The 21,063-nt window shown below is 51.1% G+C and overlaps 1 protein-coding gene across 3 annotated transcripts in view; it reads left to right on the forward strand.

Moving 5' to 3' along the window:
• SORL1 (sortilin related receptor 1) overlaps positions 1-21,063 on the forward strand; it is a 53,402-nt gene that overhangs the window by 21,145 nt on the left and 11,194 nt on the right. For 2 of the 3 annotated variants that reach the window (XM_056322747.1, XM_056322745.1), the window contains exons 14-38: positions 692-878; positions 1,959-2,087; positions 2,325-2,410; positions 4,002-4,174; positions 4,392-4,523; positions 5,044-5,135; positions 5,898-6,144; positions 6,627-6,765; positions 7,456-7,629; positions 7,805-7,918; positions 9,077-9,199; positions 9,862-9,981; positions 12,407-12,532; positions 12,757-12,864; positions 13,335-13,466; positions 13,726-13,857; positions 14,578-14,712; positions 15,087-15,242; positions 15,822-15,971; positions 16,379-16,507; positions 18,028-18,154; positions 18,676-18,845; positions 19,432-19,544; positions 19,891-19,995; positions 20,963-21,035. In XM_056322747.1, coding sequence (XP_056178722.1) covers positions 692-878; positions 1,959-2,087; positions 2,325-2,410; positions 4,002-4,174; positions 4,392-4,523; positions 5,044-5,135; positions 5,898-6,144; positions 6,627-6,765; positions 7,456-7,629; positions 7,805-7,918; positions 9,077-9,199; positions 9,862-9,981; positions 12,407-12,532; positions 12,757-12,864; positions 13,335-13,466; positions 13,726-13,857; positions 14,578-14,712; positions 15,087-15,242; positions 15,822-15,971; positions 16,379-16,507; positions 18,028-18,154; positions 18,676-18,845; positions 19,432-19,544; positions 19,891-19,995; positions 20,963-21,035 — 3,372 coding nt within the window. The remainder of the gene's footprint in view (positions 1-691; positions 879-1,958; positions 2,088-2,324; positions 2,411-4,001; positions 4,175-4,391; positions 4,524-5,043; positions 5,136-5,897; positions 6,145-6,626; positions 6,766-7,455; positions 7,630-7,804; positions 7,919-9,076; positions 9,200-9,861; positions 9,982-12,406; positions 12,533-12,756; positions 12,865-13,334; positions 13,467-13,725; positions 13,858-14,577; positions 14,713-15,086; positions 15,243-15,821; positions 15,972-16,378; positions 16,508-18,027; positions 18,155-18,675; positions 18,846-19,431; positions 19,545-19,890; positions 19,996-20,962; positions 21,036-21,063) is intronic. The other variant, XM_056322746.1, reaches the window with a different exon arrangement.

Here is a 21,063-nt window from a genome sequence, read left to right on the forward strand (position 1 = left end):
TTTAATCAAAGAGCAGTTAAACCCAGCAGAGGAATTTGCTTGACTAAAATTTATAACTGATTCCCTTGACATTTTGTTAGAAATGTTTGGTAACCAGAACAACTTCATTTAAATGAGGCATCGCAAATTCACTGTCACCACGACCGAGCTGCTTGTTGCCGCCCGTCACTAAGTGCTGCTGCATGCTCTGAGCTGACATGCTTTCTGCTTTGCCTTTTCTTTTGGGCCGGGGCTAGAGCCGTGTAGTGGGGGGGAAAACTGCTCGTTTCATGCCCGGGAGAGTGACGGGAAGGAAGCAGCAATGGGTGTCTGCGTGGTGCATGGCTGGGTGCCAGTGCGCCCTGCACTTGCTGCAAGTATCCTGGGCCTTGATGCCACAACACCACCAGCCGCAGGAAGAAGCCGAGGTTCATGCAGCCTCCTCAGAGGCTGGGCTGGCTGCTTGGAGCCTGCAGCTTCCCCTGGGAGGCCTTTCGCACCTCCTCTGAGAGCAAGGCTCTCTCCGTCCCCACAGTCCCTGGAGCACAGTGTGGTGCTGGTGCAGGACATGGTACTGTGTTTTGCACATCCCTGCTGGGCACGCGTCGACAGCAGTGACCGAGGGGAACCTGCCGCTCTTGCTTCCAAACCCTTGGTCTGGGGTGCCACAAGGACTGTGCCTTTCTTTACCCCAACCTGTTGCTTCTCTTAGGGGTCCCTTGCACAGAGAATGACTACAAACTGTGGTCACCCTCCGACGAGCGAGGCAATGAATGCTTACTGGGGCATAAAACTGTTTTCAAAAGGAGGACTCCTCATGCGACCTGTTTCAATGGTGAAGACTTTGACAGGCCTGTCATGGTCTCCAACTGCTCTTGTACAAGGGAAGACTTTGAATGGTAAATACCAATTAAATTCTCTTAGTCTGGACTGTAAGTCTGAGATAAATATCTGTGACCAATCGCTCAGAGTGAACAAACATCCAATTTACTTAGCTCTGTGTATCGCTGCTTGATTTTATAGCAGAGAGGAAACTAAATAGACTGAAAACATCCTTTCATTAATAACAGGGCATGAGACTTAATTAATGTCTTTAGAGCCTTTCGGGAGCCTCTGAAGGGTTCCATAGAAGAGGGAAGTATTGTTAATCCATCACCTTCTTTCAAATGATGGCGGACACTTTCCCATCACATACAGAGATCCTCTACTGAAAAGCTTAGTGACCCTTTAGCCACAGGGATGCAGCTGGCCCTGCTGTGTCATTTCATCTGCAATCTGCACATTACTGACACCGCACAACTCTCAGGATTAGGAAACACGCTCTGGCAATCTGATGCAAAGATTTGGGGTTAGAAAGTGAACGACTTTTCAGGGACTGGACTTTCAGCAGAGCTCATGGCCAGTCTGCTCAAGTGCCCGGTACACACAGTTAAGGACAGGCGTCCCAGACCTGCCTCTCTGATGCAGAGACTTGGGTCTGGCTCGTTGTGAACAGACTGAGGATAGTGCTGGTGGGATTTGATTCTTGCCTCAGAATCGCAGCCCTGGGCTCCCTACAAAATCAGTTTGACATAGCCTCTTCCACAGTGTTTTCCAAAGAGCAGACACATTGTAACTCCTATTTTACCAGCAGGAAAAGCCAAAAGACACACCAGTGACCTAACCCAGTTAGTTGGAGAGCTGGGGCTTGCAGCCAGATTTTCAAGGCGCACTGGCTCAGCTGTGTGCTGCTGCCTTACCTACCCTAGTCTGCTTGGCCACTGGCAAGCTTATTTGTAAAATGTTCTTGAAACGTCCTGGAGACAGAAGCTGCTCGGCTGTAAGATATTATTATGCAGCTAAATACTGATAATGAATGATCTTCTGACATTCTTTGGATTCTTAAAACTTCTATGCAAAAATAGAACAGAGTAGTAGTATATAGCATGGCTGTCTTTTTTCCTTCTTCCCCGTCCCTCATTACATCTTTCTTCTTGCAGTGATTTTGGCTTTAAACTGAGTGACGACTTATCGTTAGAAGTTTGTGTTCCTGACCCTGAATTTGCTGGGAAACCGTACGACCCGCCAGTCCCTTGTCCTGTTGGCTCAACTTACAAGAAGACTCGAGGGTACGTGTTGTACTTGGGAGGGGAACCTGGTTTTCCACATGCTGGGATTTATCCTATTGGTGATTAAAAAAACCCCAAACAACCACAAAACCCCGTCACAAACACTCCTTGAGTGGCAATAAACAAATTGCATGTTTGGACATCCATTGTAACTAGGCACTGCTGCTTATTCTGGCTGAGCATGATGGCATGTTAACAGTTTCCATGAAATAAACTGCCTGCCTGTCTATGTTGCAGCTACCGAAAGATCTCTGGGGACACTTGTACAGGTGGAGACATCGAGTCACGTCTCGAAGGGGAGCTGGTACCATGCCCTCTAGCTGGTGAGTATGTACAGGACTGCTTTGGGCACAAGGGCTTCATTCATGAAGCCTTTGGCTGATGTCTAAGGAACCATGCACAAATTCCCAGAGGGCTCTCAGACAAAACCTATGACAGAAGAGCTGAAGTGCCTCAGTGGGTTACAAATCAATCATCTCCTGTCCTGTCCAGGGACCAGAGAGCCTCTGAGCGACCTGCGCAGGAGCAGCTTCAGCCTGCTCTGCTGCTGAAGGCACAGGAGGCTGAAGCTCTCAGAGCAGGCTGTGGGCAGGAGCCCTCTTATCCCAGTCACATCCTTGCTGCAGCTGGCTTGAACCCAACCAGAAAGACAGGAGTTAGCTCAAAGATACCCTCATCCTGGAGAAACCCTTGGGAAGGTACCACCCTGAGACAGGCCACCGTATGCAGTTGAACGATGGCTGTTTGGGGCAGGACCAGGGCAGAGGCTGCCCTTTAGTTCTCACACCCGTACCCGCCAGCTTCGCCTCTGTCCTTATTTTCTCCTCTCAAATGTATGAGGCATTGGAACGGTCTTGTTCCCCTGTACTGCCAAAGTTATTTGCATTCTGCTTATTACAGATTTAATTTAATCTGCCATCATGAGCTGCGTGATTAGCATGCTGCTGCACAGCAGCTCAGGAGCGAGCCTGAGACAGGGACGTGGCTCATGCAAGGGACAGGGTGGCTGCGCCGGTGCTGCAGGCAGGGCAGCCCTGGGCTGTGGCTGAGCAGAGCCACAGGGCCACAGAGCAGCCAGACCAGCCAGCCTGAGATTTCTCTGCACTATCCTAAGATTTTTTAGGGTGCAAAAGATATTCCAGGTGCAAAAGGGCTCATCAGGTCCCTGGGGAAGCGTTCCCTCTGCTGGGATTCGTGCCAATGCTGTGCTTAGTTTTCCTCGTCGTTCAGAGCCCGAGACATTATTCACCCCTCTGAACCCTCTTGAGCTATTTGGAGAATTGTGTTAGTCATGCCGAGAAGGACCCTGCCTGACTGGGCTGGGCTTTGAAGTGCCGTGTTCCCAGAGTGTTTGCTGATCGTCTTCAGATAGGTGTTGGCTTGCACCATGGTAACACTTTCATGTACAGTATCTGTTTCGTATCTCTGCCTAATCTCGTTAGGGATGCACAGCCAGAGTTACTTACCGACATTACACTTACTCATTAATAGCATTATTGGACTTCACCAGTAGTGTGCTAATGCCCAGGAGACTTTGTCCTGGACCAGGATCCCATTACACTGGATTTGTCACAATTCAGAAACAAAACCCACTCTGGGATATTCACTGCCGTGCCAGCGTCCCCTAGGACTCGCAGATTTACATCATTCCCACCTATTTTATGATATTTTTGAGGAACAGGAGATCAGTATTTTATTTCTAATTGGTGGCATTGCGCTCCGGACCCACATAAAGCTATTAGTGTGTTCTCATTAACCTAATCCCGCCGAGACAAAGGGCCTTTGCCTCCCTTATGCTGAGGTGCTAAAACGTGCAGTCACGGGTAAGAAAAAATACCTGGTATTTTCTTTTTGTCCCTTGAGTAGCCTAAACTGGCCAGAAGTGTCTAAATAAGGCTCTCCCTGTTCTTGCAGAGGAGAATGAGTTCATTCTCTACGCCACCCGCTACTCCATCCACCGCTATGACCTCGCCTCTGGCGTCAGTGAGGAGCTGCCCCTGGCTGGGCTGCGAGGGGCAGTCGCCCTGGACTTCGACTATGACCACAACTGCTTGTACTGGGCTGATGTCACTCTGGACATTATACAGGTGAGCCAGGGAGTGGAGATGCTGCCGCAGCCCCGGCTGCCCGTGTCATCGCCTCCGTGCACCACAGGCAGGTGGTGCACATACACCCTGAAAACCAAATGTTTGTCTTGGGTACTCCTTCCCTCTGAGCTACGGCTTGCCTCGCACACCTGACCGTGCTCTTCTTGAGGCTGTGGAAATTCTTCATCTTTTATTCTGATTTTTTTTCCCCCCCCAGCGTCTTTGTCTCAACGGGAGCTCTGGGCAAGAAATAATCATAAGTACTGGGCTGGAGACAGTGGAAGCTTTGGCCTTTGAACCACTCAGTCAGTTGCTGTACTGGGTCAACGCCGGGATTCCCAAAATTGAGGTACAGCTACGCCGACCCATGCTAAAAAGAGGTGATTGTGTCAGTGCATCCTTGAGGCTGGGCCCTGAGCTGGGTGCTGCCCTGAAGTCTCATGGCGGGGGGGGCATTACTGCACACTGACCCTTGTCCCACATGCCACTTTATTGGATCTAAATGCAAACAGGATACGGTACCATGCAGCCCTGTGTACTTAAACCAAGGTTGGTCTGTGAGACTGAATTGCACAGCAGAAATCGGGGGTGGGGGTGGTGGAAAGCAGCGTCCTCGTGCAGTACATGCAGCCAGCACAGGGTACAGACAGAGCACTGCAGCAGCCGGCTGCTCGCTCAGTCACACAGAAATGTCAATACCTACACCAATCCATCCTCTTTTATCACCTGCCTCACCGTAACCGCTCCCTCTGCCCATGGAAGCTGTTTTATGAGGGAGCAGTAATTACCTGCCACAGATTTTACCTAACTTTAACCAGTGCAGTTGCCCACAGTAAATGCACAACTCCTCTTTTTGGTTACGACTTCAGGTTGCCAATCCAGACGGAGACCTGCGACTTACTGTCCTCAATTCCTCGATACTTGAACGACCCAGAGCCCTTGCTCTAGTTCCCCAAGATGGGTAAGAAATCAAGCATCACAAGTAGTCAGGTACCCTGGTATTGCCCAGGGGTGCCATGCTGTTACAGCCCCTCCTTCAACACTACACTTGTAAGACGCAAACGCAAGGGAGAGTGCTGCTCAGAAAGCTTGGCGAGGCTCAGCCCCAAAGGGTGCGACGGGGGGATGGGAGCAGCAGCGGGCAGTGCAGCGAGGCATGGCTCAGTCCTGCGCCACACTCTTGCCATCATGTGCCCGACCAAGGCACCAGCTGCCTCGCAGCAATCACAGACTTGGTTTTTCTTTCAGTTTAACTGCTCTTTTCCTACCCATACTTATCTACTAGTAAATAACTTTTCCTGCCAGTAAAACTGGCTGGTCAGTGGGGAAAGCTGCAGTGATGCTTGAGAAACCGAGCCGTGCTCAAATTCAGGAGCCAAATGCAAGTTACATCTTCTGAGTATGGTTTTGCCGTGGCTGCTGCGCTGCAAGTGTAGTGCTGACAAACCTGAGCTGTCTTTAGGTGTGTGTGCTAAAGCAAAGCAGTTCAGCACAAGGTAACCTACAGCTGCGCTCGCACCACAGAACCTGCAGCTAAATAAGCCTCTGTGCTGCTTGTAGGTCTGCCGCTGGCATTCATTAGAATTGCAAAGAGCTGCCTTTCCAAAGGCATTTCTTGCAAGAGACATGGAATGTGAAGTACTCAAACCTCTGCTTCATAACTTGTTTCCTTTTGATGAGCTGTTTTGTTATGATTTTGAGTAACCTCTCTGCCTGTTGTCAGATTGATGTTCTGGACAGACTGGGGAGACTCCAGAGCTGGCATTTACAGAAGCGACATGGATGGGTCATCGGCTGGGTGCATCGTTTCAGAGGGTGTGCGGTGGCCAAATGGCATTTCTGTGGATGAGCACTGGATCTACTGGACTGAAGCCTATATGGACAGGATTGAGAGGGTCAATTTCAATGGGCTGCAGAGATCTGTGATCCTGGACAGCCTCCCTCACCCTTACGCTATTGCTGTATTTAAGGTATGTTTGCAACGGCTTGTTTCCCATCGGTATGTGTTTCCATAGTGTGCACACTCTGAGGTTAGTCTGTCTATGAGGTGGGTGGCGAAGGAGCGTTGAGCGCACTGGATTTGGAGGGTAGGAGTGGGTGCGATGCTTGCTCTCTTTCTTGCTCCTGGCATGTCCCCACAAACCCTGAAACAAGCGGGCAGGTGCAGTTGAAACTGGGACCAACATCCAAGAGATGTGCAGCTTTCCCAAGCAGCTGCACTGCGCTATGTTCCCCAGATTGTTTGCCACTCAGCACATGTGACTGCTGCTTCCATTCCTGCTCAAATCCCAGCTCAGGTCTTCCCCTTCTTCTGCCCTTTGGGCTGGGGAGACTTTGCACTCTTGATTGCTCTGCGCATCCAGGCAGTTGCTGTGGCTTAGTGCAGTAACCGCTGATGGGCACGGCCCTGGCAGCACTGCTCCTCACGCTAAGAGCAAAGCCTCTGTTTCAGAATGAGATCTACTGGAATGACTGGTCACAGCTGAGTATTTTCAGAGCATCCAAAACCAGCGGCTCAAAAATGGAGATCTTAGTCAGCCGGCTAAATGGGATCATGGATATGAAAATCTTTTACAGAGGGAAGACAACAGGTGAGTGCAGGTGATCTTTCCTGCGATTTAGAAGTGCGTTCATCCCCTGTTTCTGTAGGTTGCCAGGCCACTGGGCCATCCCAGCTCACACTTTGTGAGCCTGAATATATCCCTATTCCTGCAGAGTCTGAATCGCTCAGGCACCGTTGTTGTAAGGAATGTGTTCCGTGAGCAGTGCACCTGCCTTTTCAGCTGCCCGGAGAGATGCTCCCCATCAGGGAGACAGACCATAGGGCAGTCAGCTGTGGTGGCACCTTAGAGCTTAGGTCACAGAGCATGGCCTTCCCCTGTAGAGGGCTGTAGGGGCCAAAAAAAATACAGGGTCTCAGAGCTGCACCAGCTTTGCCCTTCACTTAGTCATCCATCTGGGCTGCGATAAGGGAGAAGCAGCCCCTGTGTGTGAATGCCCTGAAGGGACTGGATTCATTTTCAAACAGGTAAAAGGCTGTCAAAGGGCTTTGCCAGTCAGCAGCCTGCAACAGACTGGGAGGACCTTTAAGGCCCTCGATCTCCCTTGCAGCAGATGGCTCTGTACATTTCTAAGGCCAGCCTCAGCACTCAGTACCGCAGAGCTGGCTCCTAATCGGGGTCTGAACCCAAAGCCTGGGATGGAAGGTGAAACCGGGCTTCCTACGGCGTCTCCAGCCCTCTGTCCTGACCATGTCCTCTTCCCCCCTGCTCTCGCTCCAGGGGAGAATGCCTGCATTGCCAAGCCCTGCAGCCTGCTTTGCCTGCCCAAGTCGAACAATGGCAGGAGCTGCAAGTGCCCCGAGGGGGTGTCCAGCACCTTGCTGCCCACAGGGGAGGTGAAGTGTGACTGTCCTCATGGCTATATCATGAAGAACAACACTTGCATAAAGGAAGGTAAAACCATGCTTAGTTCTTGCTGCTGCTTTACATTGAGAGGCAGATTCTGCTGTTGCAAGAGGTCAGCACAACCTTTCTGCTGCCCTTTGGACGGGGAGGAGTATGTCCTATCTTCTGAAAGCGCAGCGTCATGCCTAATGCCAGCTTGGTTTTGTTTTCCCTTTTGCACCAGAAAACACGTGTCTGCCAAACCAGTACAGATGCTTCAATGGGAACTGCATAAACAGCATTTGGCAGTGTGACAATGATAATGACTGTGGGGACATGAGTGATGAGAAGAACTGCCGTAAGTGTCCTGTGGTGGCGTTTGCTTGTTCAAGTGTAGATGTGTGCTCTGTCAGCATTGCACCTGAGCCGATGGTCTACGCTCTGTTCATAGTCATGGAGAGCAAGAGGTGCTCTGGGGGTGTATCTCATCTCCTCTGGCAGACATCGGAAGCTGGTTGGATGAGTTGTCCTGCAAGGGCCGGTATTTCCCCCTTGACCAGCTCAGATGTAAATGTCTAAAATTTGGTGAGATTGATGCCAGCTGTCATGTGATGGCGTGTGTTTGTCTCTTGCAGTAATTGTCTTCTGAGGCCAATTGAGGGCACAGCTGATACCAAGGAAAAGAGTGTGGATAGAAAGTGACTTTCTGTCTGCATCATGCAGATGTGGGTGTCTTGTTGAGCTAATAAATTGAGTTCACACATTAAAGATGGAGGTCACCTTTTCAAGTAAAATTAGGGACCACTGATGCAGGAGGGGGAGATGTTCCACAGCTTTGCAGAGCCTGAAGCATTTGGATTAGTGCACTGTGGAAAAAGGTCCAGGTTTAAAGTTAGGAATCAGTGGAGGACCAGGTGTTTGTGGACAGATGCTGTTTATGCCCATTTTGTACTGATAAGGAGCTTATTTTCCTGCTAACATTGAGGTACTAGTCAGCAGAGTCCAAGTCTGAGTTCATTGTCTGGCTCCAGGTGAGTGAAAGCCTCTGGGGGTACCCGTTCCTCTGCATGGGTTTGCTGGGAGGCTCACCAGTCTGGCACAGGGATGCTGCCTTGGATAGGAACACTCGGGCCCAGTCTTTCCCCTCCTTTGGCTACCCTGTCTCATCCCACCACCCATGGTTTCAGGGCCCCTTTTGTGGGGAGCAGCCATCTCCACAGCCTTGGCTTTCTTGCTCCCTGGCTGGGAAGTGCTGCCTCTGGCTTGCAAGTGGACATGACAGTGGCAGGAGCTTCAGTCCTGACCCCCAGACAGACAGCTAACCCTGCCCTACTCTGCTTTATGGAGAGTGCCTCATAATGACAACAAAATACTGTAACAGTTACTCAGGCTGCATTGAGCAAAGCCTGAAGGATGCTGTCCCTCTCCCTACACCGATTACTCGGGCAGCAGAAACCATCTCCCAACCACTGCCTTAGCCTCCTTCTCCTTGTCCTCTCCCTCCCTGCTGTGTTAGCCACCACCATGTGTGATGCTGAGATGCAGTTCCGCTGCCAGGGCTCAGGGACCTGCATCCCGCTGTCCTACAAATGTGACCTGGAGGACGACTGTGGGGATAACAGCGATGAAAGTCACTGTGGTGAGTGCCCTCACTCAAACCTCCTTCCCTGTCCCTATGCAAAGGTGGAAAGCCCAGCAGTGGTTTGGGGCAGGCTACTACTCGTAGACACTGTAAAGTAAGGCAGCGCTTTGCCTGATCCCCCATTTATTCTGGCCAGCAGCTGCCTCCCATCATTTACTGGGTGCTGGGAAATGAGGGACGGGAGCAGAGAGTGAGGCTGTGTGCTGGTTCTCCCTCTTGCTGCGGTCTGGCAGGGAGACTTCTGAGCCGTTATCATCCAGCTCTCCGGCTCTGCTCCTTGGGTGCTCCTGTGGCCCAGAGCCAGGAGAGATTGGTATAGGTTTGGTAGAGATTACAAGCTGGCCTTGGGCAGCTGCCCAGCAAGTGCACGGGAAGGCATGGGTTGCTCAGAGGTGCTATATTTGTGGCCATCCACCTCCAGCTTAGCCATTTGGAGAGGCGGGGTGCTGAACTGAAGAGGCTAGTAAACAGCAGGGCGGTAGGTCTTGGTCATTCAGGGCTAGGGACAAGGCAGGAAAACACGCTTTCAAGATGAGTCCCCTTTGCAGGACTGTCTAGTCTGTCACCTCTGAGATAGCAGCCTCAATAGCCCACGTGAAGCTTTCCTTCTGCTGTCCTCTGGCTCCAACAACATCTGAAATGGGTGTGCTTGTTTGCAGAGGCTCACCAGTGTAGAAACGATGAATTCAGCTGCAGCTCAGGGATGTGCATTCGTCTCTCCTGGAAGTGTGATGGTGATAACGATTGCAGGGACTGGTCTGATGAAGCAAACTGCACTGGTAAGCACTTTGATGTGATCAATAACCATCTGTTGCAAACACTCATTACTTAGAGCCTGAAGTGCTGTATGCATTGGCCAACATCTTGTGCCTCAGTTTCCCTGCTTGTTACCTGAGCCGCCCAGCAGGGCAGCCAGGAAGGCTGCAGCTCGGCTCAGGGTGATGTAATGCTCCAAAAGCAAAGGGCTTCTTTCCTCCAGTGCCTTCAACAGGCCATAGGACCTGCTCTGAATTTGCTGACAGCTTTGTGATGCTCGCACAATGATCCAGCTTTGCTTTTTACTTGCAAGATTGCACCAACAGGCGTGCCTGGCTGTGGTGGCCACAGGGCCGTCCACCTTTTGTGTGCCAGCCGGCGGCGGCCGTGCCTTTGAAGCTGCATTGAATGGGGTAGCAGGTCTGTGGCTGCTGGGCAGCCAGAGGATGTTTCTGCACAGAAAGGGCTCCTTTGTTGCATGGAGGCAGCAAACAGGCCAGCATGCACTGATGGCGTTTCACAGCTTGAACTTTGGCCATTTTCTTGCCATTCAATAAGTTGCAGAAAATGGACATGTTCTTTACAGCTTCTCTGCAATTAATTGATCTAATGGTGAGGCAGATTTAATTTGGGAAGTGACTTCTCTTCTAGTAGCCTCACTTTGCTCCATGAGCGTGAGAATCTAACGACAGCGTTACATGTGAAAGATCCACTCTTGGGTTTGCTTACAGCTCATACTGATGCCAGAAATAGTATTGTTCCTGGTTTAGGATTCCTGTGCAGCACGACCTGCACCTGTGAGCCTCATTCTGTATTTGCAGCTGAAAGTCACAACACTCAACCATAATCAGCACCACAGTGTAAAACTGATGTTCCTTAGCAGTCTTCTGAGGTTAACACCCAGGCAGAGCCTTCTTTTTCATTAGAAAAAACCAGCAGATAACAATGTATCGGCCTTTTCCATTAAAAAAAACACCCCAAAACCAACCAGGCCAAAACCTTAAGTATTTGCATGAGAAGAGAGTTCTGAGAGCAGGCAGTGCTTCAGTTCATCAGTGAAAGACACAAGACCATACTTGTAAAGCAATACAGGGGATATTTCAGGATAAAAGCAGTGGTTTCCACGCTGTGTGGCTGAGATCAGCCTGTCGGAGCAGATGGGCTGATGGGGCCAGGGGAGCCCTGTGGGGAGCACGAGAGCCCCGGGGGATACCGACAGCGGCTTTGCTGTGGCTGCAGCCCTGGAGCTGCTGGGGCAGACAGCGATGCCGACTGCTGTCCTGGGGCTCTGGCACGAGGATCTAGGAGATCCCTTACAGGCCTCTGAGCTCCTGTCGTACTCACCCCCTGTGGCACTTGCCGTGCCTTGAGCGTACGTGCTGTACAGCGTGGCACTGGGGATCCTGGTCATTAGTATTCCAAGTACGTGGCTATATAAGAAGGTTTAATTTATATTTGTATCACTTATCTCTCATACGAGTTTCTCCGGAGAGAATTACTACAGGAAGGGAACCTACTTCAAAAAGCATATTGGGTTTGTAAATCCTAAAGTTGAAATTATCTAAGAGGATCGCAATTATTTGAGAAACATTTCATCTGACTTCACTGACTGCAATTATTGCTCTTATCTAAAATAATTACATTTCATGCTGAATACCTAATAGAATATTACTGCCACAAGATTGTAGTATTTTGAAATACCTGCAAGTGCATGGCACTCGCTAACCTAAAATTCAGTAGCATCCAATTTAATTAAGTTGAGCATTGCTTTTCTTCTCAATAATAATGAGTGCTCTTCTGCTTGAAGAGTAGTATTTGTCTCTAAAGTGACAACATAGACTAGGCTTCAACCAAGATACCCCAAAGGCAGATATTTTCGTGACAGGAGCCTAAGGAGAGCCAGGGCCCTACTCCCTTGGAAACCCAAGGAGAATTATATTTCTAGTTTGCTTTGGCAACACAGAAAAGCCTTGCCTGCCTTAATTAAAGTCTGTCTCTGAGTCTGTCCTGCCCTGCGCAGGGGACCCTGCTGCTCTGCCAGGGCTTGCTTGCTCACTGCGACATTTCTTGCCATCTCTGGCAAGGTACCACCACTGTCACCTTTGTGCACACACCCCAACGACCCAGATCAAAGGGAAAGAGGCTCCTAACTTTGGGAGAGCTCTGAGAGGGCTCGCTAGCCTCTGAAAGCCATCCCTTAGGCACAGCAGGCTTGTGAGCAAGCACAGCATGGAGGGGAAAAAGCCATGGCATGACCCAGGGAGAGTCTGGACTCCCAGCAATCTCCTGCCCACGGGGTGGTCAGCTGTGCTCAGTGCTGGGACCTGCTGCAGCGCGGTGTCCCTGTGCAGGCGGAGGGAGCAGGGGTGCATGGCAGGGCCCAACTCAACGCATGCAGGGATGTGGTGTCACCCCACGCTCAGGCGGTCCCCCTGGCTCTGGTTTCAGCAGTATATCACACCTGTGAGGCCTCCAGCTTCCAGTGCCAGAACGGCCACTGCATCCCACAGCGCTGGGCCTGCGATGGGGACACCGATTGCCAGGATGGCTCTGATGAGGACCCTGCCAACTGCGGTAATGCGTGCCACATGCGGAGTGGGATCTGCTACGGGGTGGGAGGGATTTCTACAAACTCTCTGAGGTAATGCTGCGGCAGACTCACGGGGACAACTGCCATCCCTCCAAAAGCAGGCAGACACAGGGAGAAGGCAACTGGGGCCATGCCAGGGTTTTTTGTAGCTAACTAAATGCAGCTTTAAAAAAACCCCACACAACATCCACCCAATTCTGAATTTCAGAAAAAAAGTGCAACGGCTTCCAGTGCCCGAACGGCACTTGCATCCCAACCAGCAAACACTGCGACGGCATCAACGACTGCTCCGACGCCTCGGATGAGCAGCACTGTGGTGGGTACCAGGGCTGCAGGGAGCTGGCGGGGCCCTGGCAGCGAGGGCTGACAGCCTTCATGGTCTGCCAGAGCTTGTCTCACTGGGAGAAAAGCCCTGGTGAGATAATGGGAAAGCTTTAGTTAGCATTCAGGAGCCCCCTGGGAAATCGGCTGGTCTGCAGCATCAGCAAAAGGCGCAGTAGGCAGGGCTGTGACAGACAGGGAGGATATGCTGCCACAAGCTGTATTCAGGGAGGTGCCCACACCCCTTCTGGTGTGTGTGCCAACCCGCTTGCGCCCCAGCACGCCATCAGGCAAGGGCAGCCTGTGCAGGGACAGAGCTCGAGCGATTTGTCTTGGAAACTTTCTGTAACTTCCTGAAATCCAGCCACTGCGCTCAGGTCTGTGCAGATGACAGCAGGTGGCATTCCTGCTGCCAAGGACAGCAGAGGTGCCATCTCCTCTCCTTTTGACCTCCCATTTCTCCAGAACCGCTGTGCACCCGCTACATGGATTTTGTGTGCAAGAACCGGCAGCAGTGCTTGTTCCACTCCATGGTGTGCGATGGCATCATCCAGTGTCGAGACGGATCAGATGAAGATGCCAACTATGCTGGCTGCTGTAAGTGTGATATTGTGCATCTTTGCAAAAGCGGGTTTGGCTGGGGAATGAAACCAGAGGCATGGAGAGGAGAGTGCATTCCCCAGGGTACCAGAACACTGCCAGATCTCCTAAGAGGTGGCTCTGGACTGTAGTGTTCTGCTTATAAATCCATGATTGCCTCTGAGTGTGCTCCTTCCTTCCTCCTCAACAATGAGCTTCCGTCAAGCCCTTGGTCTTGACACTTAAACCTTTGATGTCTCTCCATGCCGCCCTGCAGCCCAGGACCCTGAGTTCCACCGGACCTGCGACCAGTTCAGCTTCCAGTGCCAGAATGGCGTGTGCATCAGCCTGGTGTGGAAGTGCGATGGGATGGATGACTGTGGTGATTACTCTGACGAAGCAAACTGTGGTGAGCAGTACCTCAGGGTCTCTTGTTACCATAGCTCCAGCCTCCTTTGAATTTCAGGAGCATAGCCTACTGGCTTGTTCATGTTTTATGTAGGCATTCACGTATGTACATACACATGCATGTGCGTAGCATTCCACTTGCTCATCGCAATGTCTTGCATGGAGATCAGTATCGTTTTCCTCATCTTGCATGCAGGTAAAGTGAAGCACACTGAAAATCGGATACGGCTGGCAGATCTTGTGGTTGGCTAAATCATGTGTGACCGGATTTACTCCACAGATTCCCAGCCCAAAGCAGACAGGCAGTTTTCAGCCAAACTCAATATTTACCACTGCTCCCTGGGTAGCTGTAGGAGTGGTACCCAGGCAATGAAGCAGCTGCGTCTTCATTTCAGACTTGCAGGGTTTGCTTCTCCATTTCTGCCATGCTTTGTCTGAATTTTGCCGTCAGCTCTGGTTCTGAGATCGTAGGTGGTGTCTGGCCATGAAGCACTCAGCACGTAGACATAATAGCGGTGGCAACAGGCTAGCGAGGGCTGTGAGAAGTGGGGATGCTGAAGATGAAGAAAAAGGACCCTGCCTGTGCTGCTCAGGGAAATAGGGTGATGCTTGATGCTATCTGGGCCAGCTGTAGCCTGGCCTGAGGTGCTTCTACATCTCAGCAGTGCTGAAGGCTGGTGAGATAACTGTAGGGCTGATGGGACTCTCCTCTCATTGTCAGAAAACCCAACAGAGGCCCCGAACTGCTCCCGGTACTACCAGTTCCAGTGCGGGAATGGGCACTGCATCCCCAACCGGTGGAAGTGTGACGAGGAGAATGACTGCGGGGACTGGTCTGATGAGAAGGACTGTGAAGGTCAGGGCACACAGAGCTCTGCTCTGCTCGCGGGAGCCCTGGCCCAGGCTGGGCTGTGGCACACTGAAAGACCACTCTCAGCATCAGCTGCCTTCCCACAGCGCTGCTTGGGGCAGCCTGTGGCAGCCCCCATGGCTCTGAAAAATGAATGGGCTGAGTGTGCACTCATATATCTTCTTACTCTGTGTTTTTGGCAATCCTGATTAGGAGCTGTGCAGATACAATACAGATGAAAACATTGGGCTCGTAATACTATGCCTGCTCCCCACTTCCCTCCATTACTAGTGGCTCTCAATCTGCTGGGAATGGGCCCGGCTTACAGCCTGTGCGCAGGAGCAAGGATCTCAGATCAGCTCTCCCTGCTGCATTTTTAGGTTCTCCAGTTCATCCCATTACTACATCGATCTCACCGACGTGTTTACCAAATCACTTCCGTTGCAACAGCGGCACCTGCATCATGAACAGCTGGGTCTGTGACGGCTACAAGGACTGCACCGATGGCTCTGACGAGGAAGCCTGCCCAACTTCACGTAAGCTTTTCTCTTCGTCACCCTTTTCCTGTAGGGTCACATCTGCAAGGACTGTGGGCCTTTCAAGTCTCAGAGCCTTCCCACATCACAGGGTTAAATTACACCGTGGTGTAAAAGCCCACCCACCTTCTCCTCTCTCCCTGGGGTCAGACCTCCTGCTACCATCTGGGACACTGCTCCAGCTCCACATGCACTGAAGTACTGCTGCAGCAGGCCCCTGCCCCTGCTCACTGTCATGTCTTAGACTGTGTAGGGGCACGGAGAGCAGGGCTGCAGGCTGGGTTTGCAGCTCACACCTGCACCGAAGGTAAAAGAGGGCTCCTCGCTGCAGTCCTTGCTAAGGCTTGCCGAGCTCTGAGCTGCTGCAGGACATCCCCCGCCGGGCGGGCAGTTGCTTTTCCCAGCCCTCTGCGGTCAGGAGAGAGGATGGCTTAGGTGTCTTTCCAGCAGAACCTGCTAGATGGGAAGAGATTGCCATCTAGTGGAATCGGGACCTGGGGACAGGTTTTGGTCCCTCCTGGTGGCAGCAGCTGCCTGGCTGTGCCTTGGGGTCGTTTCCTCACTCGCTGGCGTGTGCAGGGCCCAACGTGACGGCCACCCCCCCGGGGCTCCCAGGACGCTGCAGCCGGTTCGAGTTCGAGTGCCAGCAGCTGCACAAGTGCATCCCCAACTGGAAGCGGTGCGACGGTGTGCGGGACTGCCAGGATGGCACGGACGAGAGGAACTGCCGTGAGTGCCGCGAGGGGAGAGTGTCTCGCCTGGCTCTTTCCCTTGGGAAGTTCTTTGTGAGATGGGGGAGCCACTGAGGAGTTTTATCGCTGGTGAAATCCTTGCAGTAAATGCAGTGTTACAGTAAAAATAGGAATAAAGAGCCCAAACAACCAGTGCCATCCCTATTAGAAGTCCAGTTGTTTTCTGTGGGATAAGCTCCAGGTTCTTCTGATGCCACCATGTCAGAAGATGCAGCCAGAACAAGACAGCCCTATGACTGACACGCTCTGCCTGAGCTCCCTCCCCGACATGCAGCCACCCCAGCATCATGCCTGCTTTTGAAGCAGCACTGGCACTGCAGGCAACTCAGTGCTGGTCAGAGAGTGTTCCTGCGCTGAGTCCTGAAACCATTCTGCCTCTTTCAGCTACTCACAGCACCCTGTCGTGCCCTAATGGTTACAAATGCGAGGACGGAGAGGCCTGCATTATGGTGACGGAGCGGTGTGATGGATATCTGGACTGCTCAGACAGCAGCGATGAGAGGAACTGCACTGGTAAGCAGCAGCCCTCTCCCATTTCTCATGCCCTGCTCTGTGTTAGCACGCAAAGGTGCTCTCCTGGTTACGTGACCTTTCGTTCACAACATCCTAGACGTACCTGCCTGTGTTCAGTTGTCCAGGCTTCCTCCTCACCCATTTATAACCTGCTGGGACAAACTTCCCAACCATCTTCTACACTGACAATTTGTCTTCCAGCAGCCTCAGACATAGAAAAATAACTTTAGAATGGGTAGGAGCAAAGCTCTCTATTTTATGTGACACACAGGTGAAGCAATAGTCTCCAGCTCTGTCTTCTTTTGCAAGGTGACCCTGGGAGCCATGGCACGTGCCCTGCTGCCTTCGCTAGTCCTCCCACGCTGGCCTTTGATGGCCCTGTGGAGGCAGGCGGGATGCACACAGCAGCGCGCCCTGGGCAGATGACAGCGATCAATTGCTGTCTGGCCAGCCATGAGATTCAGCTGCTTTCCTACTGAGCTGCTTGGGGGTTTGAGCATGAATCAGGTTCTAGTTCTTTAATTAAATATTGATTGGGAGAGGCTAGCAGGTTCCGGGGAGGGGGAAGGAGCTGCCGAGATTCATGGCTTGGCTGCTACGCCAAGGGGAAACCATCTCTTTTCCTTCAGACAGCTTGTCTTGCTGTGCTTGTCCATGGACCCACGTGCCTGCTGGGTTTCATTTCCAGTTGGTTAGGGGAAGTGAAGCAGCAGCAGTTTGGCTCGGCTCTGCTTGGTTTCTGAAGAGCACTGGGAATGAAGCTGAGCACCCGAGCGGGGCCAGCTCACAGTGTTTGGATGTGGGCTCCGACACACATCCCCAGAGGGAGAGAGCAGGGAATGGCCTAGCAGGAGCAGGGCGTGGATTTGGGCCGTGTCAGATAAGCACCTCCAGTCCCCACCGCTGCCAGCGCTGGATTTCACAGTGCTGCTGTCCCCTAAATGCCTCTCACAAGGTCAGGTAGCGATTCAGCCACAGAGCTTGCGTCAAGGCAATCCCCAGACTACTGCCTTAATTACCAGCCTTCACCTGGGTCCTTCTGCTGAATGTGAGATGTGATAAGGAAAAACACACAAAGAAAGGGTCTGGGTGGCCTGCAGTGACAGCACAGATTCATCACATGGGTAGAACAGTGGCTTAGCTTGCACTGATCAGTTTGCACTGGTACGCTTCCAAAGTGATGTTCAGTATTTCATCAACAGCCACACTTTATCTTTCCATAGGGGAAAGGGGATGCTTGTATGATGCAGCATAAAGACAACCAAGACATTTTGGGGAGAACTAAGAGCACCAGGGGTATGTTCCTGCTCCGAACTGCCTTCTGGCAAGCCTGCTCTTCTCCACTGATAACACCCACCTAAATTATGCATCTAATTTGAATGGTGCAGATACTCCCTTCAGTTGTTCTACTGTTTCTGCTTCTGCATGTTGTTTGTGCTCCAAGCATAACTCCCGTTTCTATTCTGGGCAAAGAGCTCATTTCACTCTGACAGACTTAACTTTTCCTGTTGTCTGCTTAGATGACACGATTGTGTACAAAGTCCAGAACCTCCAGTGGACAGCTGATTTCTCCGGCGATGTAACTTTGACGTGGGCTCGGCCAAAAAGAATGTCCTCGACCTCCTGCGTCTACAACATCTACTACAGGTACACCACCCATTACACCCATGACCCGTTACTATTACAGGAGAAGCATGAGGTATCAGTTTGCCCCTGTTTACAGCAAAGTACTGTACAGAATCAGGCCTGAAAGACTGAGAGCTGCACAATCTAGTTCTGCTTGGAAAATCTTCTAATACTTGGTTGCAAAGGAGACCCAAAATAGCTGTAACTAGGGGACCTTTGCGAAGAGCTGTATTTGTTTCCTCCCTGATTGTTTGCTCAGACAGTAACATAGCTATGTTCGGGGGTGCGGGTGTGGCGTTCCACTTGGGTCTTGTGGGACCACTAAGAAACCTTAGAGGGTGGTGCTTTTAAGTCACTAAGCTATGTTTAGCTCAGGCTTTCAAAGAGCATCTTTCCAAGCCGGTGGTGTGTTTTTTACTGAAAAGAAAACTAAGCAGCAAGCTCTTAACGTACAGAAAGATGGTTTCACCCTTTGGGCCAAGCTGTATCCCCTGTGGTACTGAACACCATCCTGACTGGAGGGGTGTTACTATCTTGTGCAGGATGGTCGGTGAAAGCATTTGGAAGATTTTGGAAACCCACAGCAACAAAACCAACAGTGTTTTGAAAGTCCTAAAGCCTGACTGTACCTATCAGGTGAAAATCCAAGTGCAGTGTCTCAGCCGAGTCTACAACACCAATGACTTCATCACTCTGCGGGCACCTGAAGGATGTAAGCAGACCTGCATGGCTCATACCAGTGACCTGATGCGTGCCGCTTGGGCTTAGAAAGGAGATACCGTGGAGGTATCCCTGTTAGGAACAAAAGGAGCCTTTCCACAGGCCTGGGAATTGTACTGGACTGGGAAAAACGGCTGCAGGTTCCCTGCCTAGAGTGGGTGCTGCACTGAGTCACCAACCTGCTCTCTTTCGTCCCCGTGACTTAGGGGTTTAGTACCACTGGGAAGCCCATCTCAATTCACAGTGCAGTGCTGAGCCTGTGGGGCTGTTTGGTACCACACACAGGGAGCGAGATCTGTCCAGCTGCGGAGTGGAGGGCAGGCGAGGAAAGGGATGCAGGATAAAACAAAGAGCTTAACAAAATCCTGGCTCCACCACAGTTACAAAAAAGGCATCATTGCTCCAGAGGGACATGAAAGGGACTTGGACCACCACTGCAGGAATAAAACATCTTCCATGAGCCGGGATTGCTTGGCCATCCCTGCTTTGTCCCGGCCTTTCAGGGGGTCCCTGCTTTTCCCCATGTGATCTGGACACACAGCTGCGACTGTCACTAACACCTCTGTTTCTCTCCCTAGTACCAGATGCTCCCTTTAACCTTCAGCTGTCCCTGAAAAAAGAAGCTGAGGGTGTGGTGACAGGCTGCTGGAGTCCCCCCGTGAACGCCCATGGCCTCATACGGGAATTCATCGTGAGTCCTGCTGCCCAGCGGGGCTGGTCGGCGGTGGGATGGGGAAGGCTGCTGGGGGCTCACAGCAGCGCGGGCTGGCCTGGTGGAGCACAGCTATCTCTGCAGTGGCAGGTGGGCCAGGAACAGGACATTTTGTAGAGGAAATCTGCTGAGGGCATTGGGCATGTTGGGAGAAGAAGTGCTGCAGGGCTGTAGGTAGCGACACAGTTCTCAGGTTCACAGTTTCATTTCTGGCTCCCTTTCTAAGCTTTTGTAGTTCTTTCTCCTGACATTTTGACACAGAGGGACCTGTCACCCTGTAGTGTTGTTGACTGTGGAGCCTTATCCCTTGTTTTGGTGCTTCTAGGTGGAATACAGCAGGAGTGGATCCAAGGAGTGGTCATCCCTTAGAACCACCAAGAACTACACTGAGATCAAGAACTTACAGGTCAACACGTTATACACAGTTAGAGTGAGTATTTTCAAAGCTTTACCTCTGCATGCTCTCATTACTTTTCACTAAATGGTCTAAGTCCTTCACAGTCAAGTACTTGTTTAAAGTATGTTGTTAAAATCCTGCTCCTTTAATGGCAGGGGGCTTGGCATTTGCGCTGTGAATGTATATAGTTTCAGGGCCTGAATTAAGGCCCTTGATTTGCTCCTTCTCCCAGAAGACGAGGCTGTATTATGAAATCTGCACTACTAATTGCCCATTCCAATGTCACTGCAATTGTACTGGATCTGGGCCAAAGATCAATTTGGTCCTTACTGTATCACTGGGAAAAGGAGCAGATCTGCCTGTGGGGAATGTATGCACATGGGAGAAGCTGGGTAACGACAGACAAAAGTAATAAGAATAAGAGATGCCAGTCTGCACAGTGAGCCCTGAGAAATATATACTCTGCCACATCGTCCATCCGCCCTGTGCTGAGCGAGCATGGGTTCTTGGGGGAGGTCACTGGGATAAATGCCCCTCACCGTGCCCCATGAATCAGTGTTATTCTCACAGCTGGTTGGAGCAAGTCTTTCCTTCCATGATATTCCTTCCCATACTAATCCGTTCCCAAATAAATCTTTGGAACTAGATTCAGCACTCACATGGACTTCACCGGCATGGTTCTTGCCTACACTATGGCAAATAAGAGTCCAGAGCTCCTTATCTTGGTGGACTTTTCATAAAGATCTCATGAGAGAGTGGTTATCTGCAAAGAGGGTGCACCTCCCTCCCCTTAGATTCCTTTAATTGACTTAAAGTAGTCTGCTTTATCTCTGTAATAAGCATTTTATTGCCAAGTAATTAAGCTATTGCTTGCTTCAAAGTCCTTTTCCCATGAGCTCCACCACATCCATAACCTTGCTCTGACCTCATTCTCTGTTTGCATTATACAATTTTGGTGGCGTACATTTATTCTTATTAACTAACCTTCTTCTTTGAAAAGGTTGCTGCTGTAACTAGTCGAGGAGTGGGAAATTGGAGTGATTCCAAATCCATAACCACCATAAAAGGCAAAGGTAAGTGTTGTTGTTTCAGTCAACTCAG

The sequence above is a fragment of the Falco biarmicus genome, chromosome 20, assembly GCF_023638135.1.
Source record: "Falco biarmicus isolate bFalBia1 chromosome 20, bFalBia1.pri, whole genome shotgun sequence".
NCBI lineage: Eukaryota > Metazoa > Chordata > Aves > Falconiformes > Falconidae > Falco > Falco biarmicus.